At 44.9% G+C, this 14,612-nt stretch overlaps 1 protein-coding gene across 3 annotated transcripts in view; it reads left to right on the top strand.

Annotated features, from left to right (window-relative positions):
• Nucleotides 1-14,612, top strand: part of DCDC1 (doublecortin domain containing 1) — a 533,665-nt gene that overhangs the window by 489,633 nt on the left and 29,420 nt on the right. For all 3 annotated transcript variants that reach the window (XM_088470412.1, XM_088470415.1, XM_088470413.1), the window contains exons 33-35: nt 2,812-3,015; nt 4,544-4,733; nt 7,931-8,074. In XM_088470412.1, the coding sequence (XP_088326538.1) occupies nt 2,812-3,015; nt 4,544-4,733; nt 7,931-8,074 (538 nt within the window). The remainder of the gene's footprint in view (nt 1-2,811; nt 3,016-4,543; nt 4,734-7,930; nt 8,075-14,612) is intronic.

Raw genomic sequence — 14,612 nt, 5'->3', positions numbered from 1 at the left:
ATGTATGCCCGCTGTACATGTATGAGCACTAAGGGCCTGATGCAGAGTTGGAAACAGAGTTGGATAGAGCAAGTAACTGCACCCGGACAAACCATGTCGCAATGGGAAGCAGTTGGGAAGATGATGGACGGAATCCCGACCGTCTGCTTCCCAACTGTCTAATCCCGGCAAGGGTTAAAGACAGGCGTCGAAATCCCAACGCCTGTCATTTTCCCTATGCTGGGAGCCTGACACCTGACCTACCGATCATAGGTAAGCCGGGCGCGGACAGCCACGGTGGGGGGGGGGGGAGAGGATTAGGTTCAGGGTTCCCAGGGGGGACTTAGGGTTAGACACCCACCCGGGAGGATAGGTTTAGGCTAGGCGAAGGGAGGGTCAGAGTTGGGCACCCCCCCGGGGGACTTAGGTGTAGGCGGCGGGGAAGTGAGGGTTAGGTTTAGGCACGTAGAGGGGGGTTAGGGTTAGGCACTTAGGGGTTGAGGTTAGGGTTAGACAACCCTAAGGGAGGGTTAGGGGATGGAATAGGTTAGTCAATATTTACATTTCTACGATCGGGATTTTCACTGCTGCCGGGATGCCGCTGTCGGGATTTGACCCATGCGGCTGGCGGTAAATCATACTGAATCCGTTGCAATGCAAGGGGTGTAAATACATACATCTTTTTTTTTGCATTCAGGGTAAATACTGGCTGCATTTGCATGTAGCCCACAAATTCTGCACAGCTGTACTTTTACACTGCAATTTAGATTTCAGTTTGGACACGCCCCTCCCAAATCTAAAGTTGCTTGGAATTACAATGCCACTGTTAGGCGTCTCAGCAATCCCCGGCGTCTGTGGCCTTTGCATATTTTCGCAGAGCAGCTTTGTACGGGATAGCAGCTGCGTTGGCAATAAAGTACAACTGAGTCAGGCCCATTATACAGACTTTCCTTGTTCTAATATACATTAATGAGTGATACTTTTACTATAATTGGGATGTAGTTGGCCTATCGACATTCAGTGTCGGCAAGCACAAGGGGGTCAGCGACATGCCGTCATGCTGGTAATGTGCAAGGTAAAGCATTGTAACCTCCATAACTTTACAACTGTTATTATGATGCTTTACCATCATGATTAAGGGCCTGATTGAAAGATGGATGCAATGCGATGTTTGCACAGGTGATTAGTAACAGGCGCTTATGTGTGTCACATTGTTCATACATTAAGTTTCATTACCAATGTTGCAGGCAGTCAGGATTTATTCGCCAATTGATTGACCGGCAGGGACCGCCTGTGGCGTCAATGGGCAGGTGCAACGACATTAGCGTACATCTCTGATTGAGGGCCTAAAGTTCTGGTGATACAGTTCTGATGCCTGACGTAATATCGCCTGTATGTACCTAGAAAATCACAGAGGACAGCTCTCCCGGTAAGAGCTGTCCTTTGCGATAGAGGGACATCCAGGTTTATGACCCAGAAATCCCTCTGGCGTCATTCTGTGCATGCGCAGAATGATGCGAGCGCCACGACGGGAGCTGGGAGCGATTGGATCACTCTCAGAGGGCGTCTATGGAGTAACGTTATCCCACAGGGTCCAAACTCTGGAATGTATCACATTTTGCAGTTTAGTACATATGAGAAATGAGGTAAAACCCAGAAAACTGCATTTTTGTAGGTTTTACTGCGTTTTTTACCTTAGTACATCCTGGCCTGGGAGTGTAATAACAGGATTTAGGTGGACCAGCGGAGTTCCTTGCTAACAGCCGAGTCGGTGCATGAATACATCTACTGGAAAAACTATTTTTTGCTCCTACCTATTTATGTGAGCTGGGGCACTTGTGGTTCCCCGTTATGTGAGCTGGGGCACTTGTGGTTCCCCGTTATGTAGCCGGGTGCCCTCCCAGTAAAAAAAACGTAAATTCTCTAACTCCTCAGTGTTGTCTGAAAACTGACTTTGTCCCTATTATACTTTTATTACAAGCCATTTTTCACCTTCTAGTTTCAGTTTTGTGGGAGATTTCATTTCTAGACGCACTTCAACCATTGTGATAAAAAAGAACATTAAACTGTTATAAAGCACCACATGTAATGAAGAAAATCCTGATGTCCCATAGTGCATGATTCATTTGAGATATAGGTTAAGATAGATGGAGGAGTGTTTTGTATAAAAATCTATACATTGTATTTTATACTGTAAAGCGGATTCTCCTGAAGATAAGTAAGTTGGACTTTGCCACGGCGTTCTCTTTCTCACCATTACAGAGTTGAAACCATGGAAATAAAAGTTTTGCTGGTCTGTGTTTCTCACAGTTCCTAAATGTGCCCTTTTGGGTAATGATTGTAATGTATAAGCCTCAAAAAAGTTCTGGCCTCATCATAACTCCAGATGGAGCTCCTGTATGTAGGGCATATAGAGGTTTATGTATCAAACAGTGAAAAGCATGGAGAAGTGGACAAGTTGCCCATAGCAACCAATCAGCTCCTACCTAACTCAAAGCTGATTGTGGAGAAGTGGGACATACAGTAGTAACCACTTTTCACTGCTTGATACATAAACCCCATAGTGATTTGGTCAGTGTCGCCTGGTTAGAATGGATCAGAGCAGTGGACGTACTTTTTGGCAGTCACGCAATACCTCGTTTTCTGGAAGAACTGTGCACCATCAGCATAGTGGCCTTTATGAAATGTATCCACAGGAGATTATACCATGTGTTTTTTTTCTGTGTTCTCAAAAGTATGAATGATAACACATTTACATTGTTTAACATTTCCTCTTACTTATGACACTTGATGGTCTGTCACCATTTTCTAATCCTTCTGGACCCTGCATAGACCGACCTGTCAAGATCTGAAGCACAAAACACCTTAAATTACTTAAAAGAAGTTCTGTCTGCCATGAGGTCCCAACTCCTTGGCCAAACCATTGCGCAAGACGTATCCGTGGCACGAAGTCGAAGGGCTGTCAAAATAAAGGCCTACAAAAATGGCTGCAGCTTCAAGAATGGAAGAGTCATCATTGCCAGATCATTTCCAGAGGTGAGTGCCATAGGGCAGAAGACCAGCTTTATACTTTGCGGCTCCCCGGCAACTGCATTGTTCACCGAATAGACCTCAATCACAAATGTACAAAAGGTAAGAATATCTAGTACCTTCCTTGCCTGTTGCTGCCTGTATGCAGTCAATTATGTTACAGACAGGGTTTCTGAGAGAGAGTTCAGGCCCTACAGTAGTTCAGCAACTTTTTGGCTCCACCAGGCCCTAATCGGATACAAAGTTTGTTGGGTCCCTGGGTTAGTGCCCCACTTTCCCCTGCCTATAATTCAGCACAGTCAAGCTCCCAGGTGATTTGTAACCTTCCCCCTCTTGCTTCCCTGGCTTGCAGAGTATATATAGGGAATGTAAAATGGGCACTAACTGGTGCCCAATCTCTGCAACCTGAGGAGAACTGGTGGGTTTTTCCCAACTTAACCCAAAGAGAATACAATTGTACTTTATAGATAAAAAAAAACTTAATTGTGACACTTCTGCTATGCAATATTAGTCCCTTACTCTCCATAAATGAGAGCCTTGTAATATACGACTGTTAAAGGTACTGTAGTGTCAGCACTTAAGATATAAGTGGTCAAACACCCTCTTACCCAAACATGAAATATGAGCTGCAATTGGCAAGTAAGGGATGACCCAACAACAAATAGATAATAATCAAATGACTTATTAGTTAGCTTAATGGCATCATAATACTATTGTCATGGATAGATGAAAATTTACAAATAACAAAATCGTTTTCACTATTGATTAAATTCTCGCACCTCAAGCAGTGTTGAATGAATCGGAAGCGATCAGGTGTTGTGAAACGCGTTGCAATTTTAAGTGAAATATACTTTTTACTTTTATGCTTTATTTTTTGAGCCTGATTTTTAACTTGTGATGCTATGTTTTTAAATTATTTTTAAATTCATTGTATTTTGAATTATTCCTCTAACCATTGTCTACAGTAGTGAAAACAAATTTGTTATTTGTACGGCTCTAACTAAACAAAAGTATTCCCATTCTCAGAGTCTTTATCACCGCACTTAAATTCAATAATCACAGTGTCTCTCAACAGGCCTCCTGCCTGTTCCCCAGACAGTGAGAGATTGACTATGGAGACTGGCATACCTTTTAATAGCCTCTCACAGGTGGTCTGGCAATCAAGGCTGCTAATATTTCTCTGCCTACCAGACAGTAGCTAAAAACCTGGGGCATATATATCTCCTCTTGACAATATTTCCAGTGTTTTTGTCGCGAAATACATATGGAATGAACATATAAAATACAAATTCAAAGCCAACGGAATAAAATAGAATGCATCTCCTCCACTCAGAAAAAACAACATGTTTCCCAAACATCTGTCTGCTTCCCCGGGCAGAGGTCTGCAGACGTTCTAATAAATACACATCTCAGTGCAGCATTCCTCTCAGCCGTCCTAATTTAGGAAGGACATGTTGTTCATTTACAGAATAATGAAATCTACATATTGATTGTATTTCCGACTCAGACCTCCATGTTGTCTGTCTTTATCCAGCTGCTGGCCATGTGTACAAAAGAACTGGACCTCCCCAGGCCGGCCTGCAGACTCTATACAGTTGATGGGACAGTGATTCTGAAATTATCCAGCTTGATTGCTTGGGCCGTCGGGAATTTTTTTAAACAAAACAAAGAATATATCAGGAAAGAGGAAAATTACCCTGACAACAACACAGACGATCAGAAAGGTGAGTGATCAGGAACTGCTGTATAGTTATCTCGTCGTGTTCACTACCCCTATGATAGACTACACTTCATTACCATGTAAAAATATGCAGAGATATATATATATATATATATATATATATATTATATATATATATATATATGATTTTTACATTGGCTTTGAATCACCTATTTAACCACTTGTCTCTTATCATGAAAATTCAGGGGGGGGCGGTTGCTGCTAGAGTCAGATTAATATTTGTGGAGGCTCCAGAGCAACAAACTTGTGGGGGCCACTACCGATAAAATTGCCAATATGATGTGCTAACGAAGTTATTGCAAAGTAATACTCCCATCACCATAAATGCATTAAACACATTGTAGTGCCCCCAGTTTACATTATGCCACACAGAAACCAGAGTACACATATTCCACGGTGCCCCCAAATGTGATGTAGCTATTTGTGAGGGCCCCCTAGTGTATGTGGGCCCACGGGGAATCGACCCAGTTGCCCTGTTGTTAATCCAGCTTTGGCTGATACATCCATTAATGCAAATTAAGCAAAAAGTTAAACAGCTGCAACTTTGATTTAATAGCAAGACTGAATATGCTGTTTTAAAGAAATAAAATGTTTTTCCTACTCTGCTTGGAAAGAAGAAGGCTGCCTGCATGTAATGTTTATGTGTGTTCAAAAAAACCAAAAACATTTTATATTGGCTCCTATCCTCTTGGTAGAGGGGGACTGCTAGTACTTCAGTTCAGAGATAGACCCGGCGCATTCACATAAAACAACGGTGCAACCGGCGCATATGCACAAACGGGTTCTAGGGACTGTATCGGCTGCAGCCCCTAGATGCCGGGTAGGGTTGTCGGAAAGGCAGAAGTGGCTTCCTATTAGAAGCGCTCATTTTATTAATTGCGACCCGGACTGTCAGTCCCGGGAAGAGAAAACACCTCCCCATGGGACTGGCTGTCCTTTGTGTGATTAGCAGATAGTGCTTTCAATGGAAAGTCACTGCCAGTGAAGACCAGTCAGGGCCGGCTCTAGGGGTGTTCGACCAGTGCGGCCGCACAGGGGTGCCACACGTAGAGGGCGGCCCCCATCATCAGCATCCCGATTTCAGTGGGACAGTACTGTCCCGCTGTTTCACCCGCGGGCCGAAGTGGCCTGCGGGTGGTCAAATCGGGAGGCTGGGGACCCCCACCGCCGCAGCTGTGCGGTGGTTCCCGGACCCCCAGAGAGTGAATGGATGCCGCACGCATGCATGCGCACGGCAACCATTCACTGATGGGATAGGGCTGGGGGAAGTCCAGCTAGTGACGGAGTGCTGGGCTTTACCCCCAGCCTTACGTTATTTGGAGGCGCAAAGTTAGGGCGCTCTCTCAAGACCCGGCACAGGGTGCTCAGAACCCTGGAGCCGGCCCTGAGACCAGTGCACAGACTCACTGGCTCACTGGGGATAGCAGATCTCTATTGGTGGGGATGCAGTCTTGCAGCCCCTAGGTAAAATCCGCCACTGATCTTGTCTGATTAGCATTTCACATGCCCCGATTTGGGTACTTTGTGTGTACTGTGATTTTTAGTGTCTTTTGTACTTACTGTACAATGAAGCCACACCCACTATCGTATTCCTGGCGCATCTGCTCTGTTACTTACCTGGGGAGGGGGGAGCATCTCACGTCTGCAACCAACTCAGAATGGGTAGCAAAATGTACCTTTTTTAAGTGCGCATTTTGCAATTATGCTTACAGTTAACTCTGAATAAGGTCTACCTTTACCTTGTTATTATTGATAACTGGCTAATTTAGCCAATAAAAAGTAAGTATTTGAAAGTAGGGTATTCAAATGTCAAATGATATTTACAATGAAATCTATAGTGGGTGCAGGGTCAGCTGAGGAATAGGGGCCTACACTGCCCACCCTGCATTCATTTGCACTCTTTTGCCTAGAGGCAGCCCATGCCAGCCCACTATCACTATGGTGATTTCTATGGAAATATGGTGCCTACCAGATATATGGAGCACACACAGAATGTAGCTAAGCCTCTGCCACTGTCACCTTCTGCGCATGCTCTGGATTTTCCTTTGCACACGGCCCACTCATGTCTTAAAACCCCACTGATTGGAAGCTGTCACTTCCCCTGGACACCATTCCACCTTTATTCTAAAATGTGACTTTTGATGTATTTTGTAGCATACATACTGTATATACTACACACAGGGGCATAGCCAGAATTTTGTGGACTCCATAGCAACATTTTGAAGGGGTCCCCAACCTAATGCATCTAACGAGACACCTCTCTCTGCAGCAGTTGTTAATTTTATGCGCCATAGTCGTGTCGTAGTTCACAATATGCCACATTGTAGTGCTGCCAGTACACATTATGCCGCACAGTGCCCCTAATTCACAGTACGCCATAGTGCCCCTAGCTCATAGTATGTCACACTGAAGTGCCCCAGTTCAAAATATGTGCCACACTGTAGTGCCACATTGTATTCTCCTCTGTTCATGTTATGCCACATTGTAGTACCCCTAGTTCATATTATGCCACATAGTAGTGTCCCTAGTTTATATAATGCCACATTGTATTTTCCTCAGTTAATGTTATGCCACATTGTAGTACCCCCAGTTCATATTATGCCATATTGTAGTGCCATATTATGATATTATGCCATATTGTAGTGCCATGAGATCATATTATGCCATACTGTAGTACCATTAGATCATATTATGCCAAATGGTAGTGCCACTAGTTCACATTATGCCACCCAGTAGTGCTCACAGTTCATACTGTGCAACATTAGTGCCTCCAGTTCATATTATGTAACATTACAGTGCCCAGTTCAGATTATGCCACGATACAGTACCCTCTTACCATTATAACATTCACTACAGACGCCACTCACTGAAAAAGGAATGTCACTCCATTCAAGCCAGGCAACGGTCCAGACCTAATTGCTTAGCATGCACTTCAGGGAACTTGGTAGACATCTATATGCTCTTGTCTGGGACTCTCTAAACCTCTGGACCCCATAGCAATGTGAGCGCACTAAAGCTATGCCAATAACTGCACACACAAGTACAATATATATGTATGTTCTGTAGTTTTTAAAAGTTACACCATTTTGTTTTTGTATATTTTTCTTTTAAATAAGCACTACCTTTTTATATATTGGCTGGCATATGGAAAATGATTATCTATATAAACTTTATCTATAGATATGCAGACCTTGAATGAGGCACCTTCAATAATGCTAAGTCATCCAGAAGACCTCACTGTGGATGAATATCTGCTCTGCTATATTCTGCGGCATCCTATTGAAGTATGGGTATCCTGCGGAGAACCGTTCCTGCTGCTGAAAGGTTGAATCAATGTTTTCACTATCTATCTATCTATCTGCTTTTTTTTTGGGGGGGGGGGGAATTATCTGTTTTGATATATTTAAAGTTATGTGTATTTAAATATTATTATTTATCTTGTTATATTGTTTATAATGCAATCAGTGTTCTCAATGATATTATTACTCTCAAAGGGGTTCTCCACCTAAACTATAACAGTTGGTCATGATTTGTCTGTACAGTACATTCTAATTTTTGTTTTAGCCCTTTAAGGTACAGTGCAGGTACCTGTACATAGATATATTGGTATAATTAGAGGTCCTCTGAATTCTTTGTTTAAAATTTGAATTTGGCTGGTTCATGAGCTTCCATCCTGGGCCAAATTGTCTTTGTTCGACTTCCACGGTTGAATTGACAGTTTGAGTTTGCTGCTCGCAGTTAAATGCCGCCCATTCACTACATTTTATAGTATTTTTAAAATATTTTTTGAAACTTTAATAGGCAACTTATAAATAGTATAAATAGTAGCAATTTAATTGCGAACATGTTTGAACTACATCAAACGTGGTTCAACCAGTTTGCCTTGTTCATTTTTAGCTCTAATATTTTTAGTCTATTTAAAAACTTATAAAATTGTGTAATTTTATTACTTTTTACTTTTCAATCAATTTGACAAACTAGTTCAAGGACCACTTTGAAACTAATTTGAGCATCTCTAGACTAAATATATCCCCAGATAATGGAATCTTGTGCAATTAGATAACTGATCAGTGAATTGTGTTTTGTGGTAATTCTTAAAATATATAAGCCGCAAATTTGGGAAAATAAATTACTAACTACCATTGTTTGCAGCACTAGTCATATTCAGTAGGCACTGAATGGGGTAAATTTACTAAGTGGTGGGTTTTTCTGCTTTTCTGCATATTTATGTCTGCAATTTAAAATGGCTGTGATATATATATATATATATCTATATATATAAAAAATAGTAATAATAATAATTTTATTTATATAGCGCTCTTCTCCATCAGGACTCAAAGTCGCTTTACAACATCAAAAGCAATTTCAGGGGTTTAGTATTACAGAATGAAGAAGCCAAATCGAAAACAGTCAACATAATGAGTATGAAGGACATAATGCAAGGTTGGAGGAGGCATTTTGTGTAATAATTTCCACTCATGAAGGGTACCAGGCAAGACAGCCATTTTAAGCGCTCTGTATAGGTTACCCTGGGTTGAATTGGTAACACTTAGGAAAGATAACACACAATGGGGAAGTTGCAGCATAGTAAATCTAAGAACAGAGGGCCTGATTCAGACCTGGACGCTATGCTGCGCTTGCATTGAGCGTTTTTACGCAATCTGCGCATGCGTGTGCGCGAACCAGTCATTGCGATGGGAAAGTGCTCACCAGTAGCCCGCAGTCGGGCCGCTATTTTGAGTGACAGAAAGTGCCGTTTGTGGGTGGTAACAGGGGAAGGTGCTTGTAAACAGGGGTGTGGATATGCAAACGCAGGCTTGCCCGACCATCAGAACGGCGTTTAAAAAAAAAATGGGTTTAATGGGCATAATTAGCAAAGTAGCGTCATTACACACGTGACTGGGTTGTATTTTAGCCAGGACTGCTCGCAATGTTGTGGTGGGAAAAGGCTACCACAAGCGCTGCGAGCAGCTCCGACGGCTCTCGATGTTCCCGATTAATCCTACAACTGCCGGAGATGACGTGTGTTGCGAGTGGCAAAGGGGCGTCTTTATACAGGTGCGAGCGCATAGTGCAGCTGCTCGCTATTACTTAGTGGGCGGCTTTACACGACGCAGTGCGAGCACATGATTTAAATAGCCGGCTCCCTTTCACCAGCGAGTGGACGCAAATAGCGTCCGGGTCTGAATCAGGCCCAGAGACCTTACATAGCCAGCAGATCCAAGAATTTTTTTCATCCCACCCATGGGTGCACCAGGTGAGGCAGCCATCTTAGGCGCACTACGAAGGTTACAGTGTGTGAGATATCATACAAGGAACAAATACGGGTCACTGAAACATGTGTGGTGTGATATGTACTGCATGAATAGATCCACAAGGTACTCTTCCTGCCAATGTCAGCACCATTTGAGGCAGCCATCATGGACTCATGGACACACTGCGTAGGTTACATCTGGCAGGATGTGCAACCTGTAGAAGCATAACATCCAGGGGAAAAAGATAAAAAATAAAAAGCTGAATACAGAGGCAAAATTGGCATTATTAATACAAGGGTGACTGTAATATAATATCTATGGAAAGGTTCATCTAAACTTAAGAGGGAAAGACCATGGGCACTTTTGTGAAGACTTATAAGTAGAGATGAGCGGTTTGGTTTTTCTGAAAACCAAACACACCCAAACTTTGGGGCTCTGAGTTGAACCAAGTCCCGGCTCGGATAACTTGGGGGTTCGGAGTAGAACCGGGTCTTGGCTTGGACATTCCCGCTAAGTTGGGATCTCGGATTTAAAAAAACGGATCTCGCATGTTTGAGATTGTATGTATGTCCCTCATGACTTCAGGAGCCATTTCACACAGGAGACTGTATGGAGAGGGTGTGAGTTATAGTTCATGCTGCAATACTACATACTAGTCACCATTAGAGAGAGTTGCAGGTAGATGGATTGGGAGGGAAGCGTGTAAAAGGCTGCAGGCTCCTTTGTCACTGTGTATGTATGTTTGTCAGACACTAGCTAGCACCTGCACCCAGTGCAAACAGGCCCTTGTGTATGTTTGTTAGAGGTGAACATACAATTGCTCTGATAGATGTGCCATATTCGTTTATACTGCCGTGTGTTTGTGTCGCTGCTCCATCTCTTAGTTTAGCCAGCTCGCTGCAGCCTTTGGCCTATGTTGGTGAAAGCAATATTGTGAGCTGTGAGGTGGTCAAAACTGACAGGAAATGACTGGAAATTAATGTTATTGATGGTAATAATACTATAGGAACAAAAACATGTACAAGTTACACGATGACAACTGTTTTGATCAATTGTTAAAAAAAAATCCAGATCCAAAACCAAATCCAAAACAAGTGAGGGTAGATTTGTCAAAACTAAAACACAACAATGATTTAGAACCAAAACCTGGGGGTCTGCTCACATCTCTAATTATAAGGAACAGCACACCACCTATTCTATATTATAATGGATATTAGATGTCCCCTCTGAGATCCATGACTTGTAGAAACGGTCATTCCTCGATGAATATGATAAATACCCATATAATTTATAGTAGTAGGTACATTATTACACATATAGACTCCTGGAAATTATATCTTTATGCTTAGCGAGTTCTGATGTAATCACTTAGGGGGAGATTCAATTAGCTGCAAGATCCGACTGTGCACATTTCTGGGTATTACGGTACTGGTATGCAATCGGGAAGCCGACTGCCTTAATACCGGCAGCCGGCTTTCCGACTGTCATATCCCGGCGAGGGTGAAATGCCGGGCGTCTAGATGTAGACGCCCGGCATTTCCCCGACGCCGGGAGACCGGCGCCCGGCATCTCGATCGTAGTGATGCCGGGCGCCGCGAGCGGACAGCCGCGGGGGGGGAGGGTTAGGTTTAGGCCACCCGGGGGGGACTTAGGGTTAGGCACCCCCCCAAGAGGGTTAGGGTTAGGCTAGGGGGAGGGAGGGTTAGGGTTAGGCACTTAGAGGGGGGATTAGGGTTAGGCACTTGGGGGGGAGGTTAGGGTTAGGCACCCCTAAGGAGGGTTAAGGTTAGGGGGGTTAGGTTAGTATATACTTACCTGTCCACGATCGGGATTTCCAGCGCTGTCGGGCTTCCGCTGCCGGGAACTCTGCTGATGTCGGGCTGCCGCTGCCGGGAATCGAACCGCCGGTCATGCGGCCGGCGGTATTTCATACCGATTCCACGGTACTGGATACATTGGTGCGCACTTCTGAGTATTACGGTACTGGAGACATTGGTGCACACTTCTGAGTATTACGGACTGGAGTCATCGGTGCGTACTTCTGGGTATTACGGTACTGGAGACCAGGGGTGTATCTAGTGATCCAAGCGCCCCTGGCAATGTAATGGACTGGCGCTCCCCACCCCCCCTATGCAGTGCCCCCAATAGTAATCTCCCAGTAGTAATCCCCCCTATGATGCATTGCCCCCAGTAGTAGCCCCCCTATACTGTGCCTCCAGTAGTAGTCCCCTCATACAGTGCCCCCCAGTAGTAGACCCCAGTGTTACTCCCCCCCTATACAGTGCCCCCAGTAGTGGTCCCCCCTATATAGTGCCCCCAGTAGTGGCCACCCCCCTAAATTGTCCCCAGTATTGGCCACCCCTATACAATGCCCCCAGTAGTGGCACCCACCCCCTAAATTGCCCCCAGTAGTGGCCACCCCTATACAGTGCTCCCAGTAGTGGCCACCCACATAAATTGCCCCCAGTAGTGGCCACTCCAATACAGTGCCCCCCAGTAACGGGCACCCACCCATAAAGTGCCCCCAGTAGCTGCCACCCCCTATTTCAGTGCCCCCCCTGTAGTGCCAGGCTTACACACACAAACACACACACAAAGAACAATAAAAAAATTCGACTTACCTGATCCCCGCTCCTGACGCTGTCTGCTCTGAGTCCCGGCCGTTCTTCTCCTGCATGGGAGAGACGTCATGACGTATTACATCTCTCCCATCACATGCTGCGGGGGGAGCCGGCACACGGAGCTCATTAGTGAGCTCCAGCCGGCTCCCTCCGCGGACGACGCAGCAGCAAATGAGAGTCTGTCTGACTGTCATTAGCTGGCTGCTATTACAAACACACAGCTGCCGCTGGCGGCTGTGTGTTTGTAAATGGCGTAAGGCAGACCACTATCACTGCGGTCTGCCCTACACTTGTGGGGCCGGGGGACTTATCCACCCCTTGGCTACTGGTGGCACTGCCGGATGGCGCCCCCCCTGTGGTCGGTGCCCCTGGTGAGTGCTATCCTGACCAATGGGTAGATACGCCCCTGCTGGAGACATTGGTGCGCACTTCTAGGTATTACGGTACTGGAGACATTGTTGCGCATTTCTGGGTATTACGGTACTGGAGACATTGGTGCGCACTTCTGGGTATTACGGTACTGGAGACATTGGTGCGCACTTCTGGGTATTATGTTACTGGAAACATTGGTGTGTACTTCTGGGTATTACAGTACTGGAGACATTGGTGCGTACTTCTGGGTATTACAGTACTGGAGACATTGGTGCGTACTTCTGGGTATTACAGTACTGGAGACATTGGTGCACACTTCTGGGTATTACAGTACTGGAGACATTGGTGCACACTTCTGGGTATTACAGTACTGGAGACATTGGTGCACACTTCTGGGTATTACAGTACTGGAGACATTGGTGCACACTTCTGGGTATTACAGTACTGGAGACATTGGTGCGTACTTCTGGGTATTACAGTACTGGAGACATTGGTGCGCACTTCTGGGTATTACAGTACTGGAGATATTGGTGCGCACTTCTGGGTATTACAGTACTGGAGACATTGGTGCCCACTTCTGGGTATTACAGTACTGGAGACATTGGTGCACACTTCTGGGTATTACGGTACTGGAGACATTGGTGCACACTTCTGGGTATTACGGTACTGGAGACATTGGTGCGCACTTCTGGGTATTACAGTACTGGAGACATTGGTGCGCACTTCTGGGTATTACAGTACTGGAGACTTTGGTGCGCACTTCTGGGTATTACAGTACTGGAGACATTGGTGCACACTTCTGGGTATTACAGTACTGGAGACATTGGTGCACACTTCTGGGTATTACAGTACTGGAGACATTGGTGCCCACTTCTGGGTATTACAGTACTGGAGACATTGGTGCGCACTTCTGGGTATTACAGTACTGGAGACATTGGTGCGCACTTCTGGGTATTACGTACTGGAGATATTGGTGCACACTTCTGGGTATTACAGTACTGGAGACATTGGTGCACACTTCTGGGTATTACGGTACTGGAGACATTGGTGCACACTTCTGGGTATTACAGTACTGGAGACATTGGTGCGCACTTCTGGGTATTACAGTACTGGAGACTTTGGTGCGCACTTCTGGGTATTACAGTACTGGAGACATTGGTGCACACTTCTGGGTATTACAGTACTGGAGACATTGGTGCACACTTCTGGGTATTACAGTACTGGAGACATTGGTGCCCACTTCTGGGTATTACAGTACTGGAGACATTGGTGCGCACTTCTGGGTATTACAGTACTGGAGACATTGGTGCGCACTTCTGGGTATTACGTACTGGAGATATTGGTGCACACTTCTGGGTATTACAGTACTGGAGACATTGGTGCACACTTCTGGGTGTTACAGTACTGGAGACATTGGTGCGCACTTCTGGGTATTACAGTACTGGAGACATTGGGGTTTTGTTTGTCTGTTTGTTTTCATAGAAACGAGCACAAACATGGAATGTCAGCAATGTCAGCACAAACATGGAATGTCAGCAATGTCAGCACAAACATGGAATGTCAGCAATGTCCTGTGGATTCTCATCTTAATTGAATCTGCCTCTTGTAGTCTAT

The sequence above is a fragment of the Taudactylus pleione genome, unplaced genomic scaffold, assembly GCF_031769625.1.
Source record: "Taudactylus pleione unplaced genomic scaffold, aTauple2 ptg000100l, whole genome shotgun sequence".
Lineage (NCBI taxonomy): Eukaryota > Metazoa > Chordata > Amphibia > Anura > Myobatrachidae > Taudactylus > Taudactylus pleione.
The sequence above is the reverse complement of the archived record's forward strand: the minus strand, read 5'-3'. Positions and strand labels throughout refer to the sequence as shown.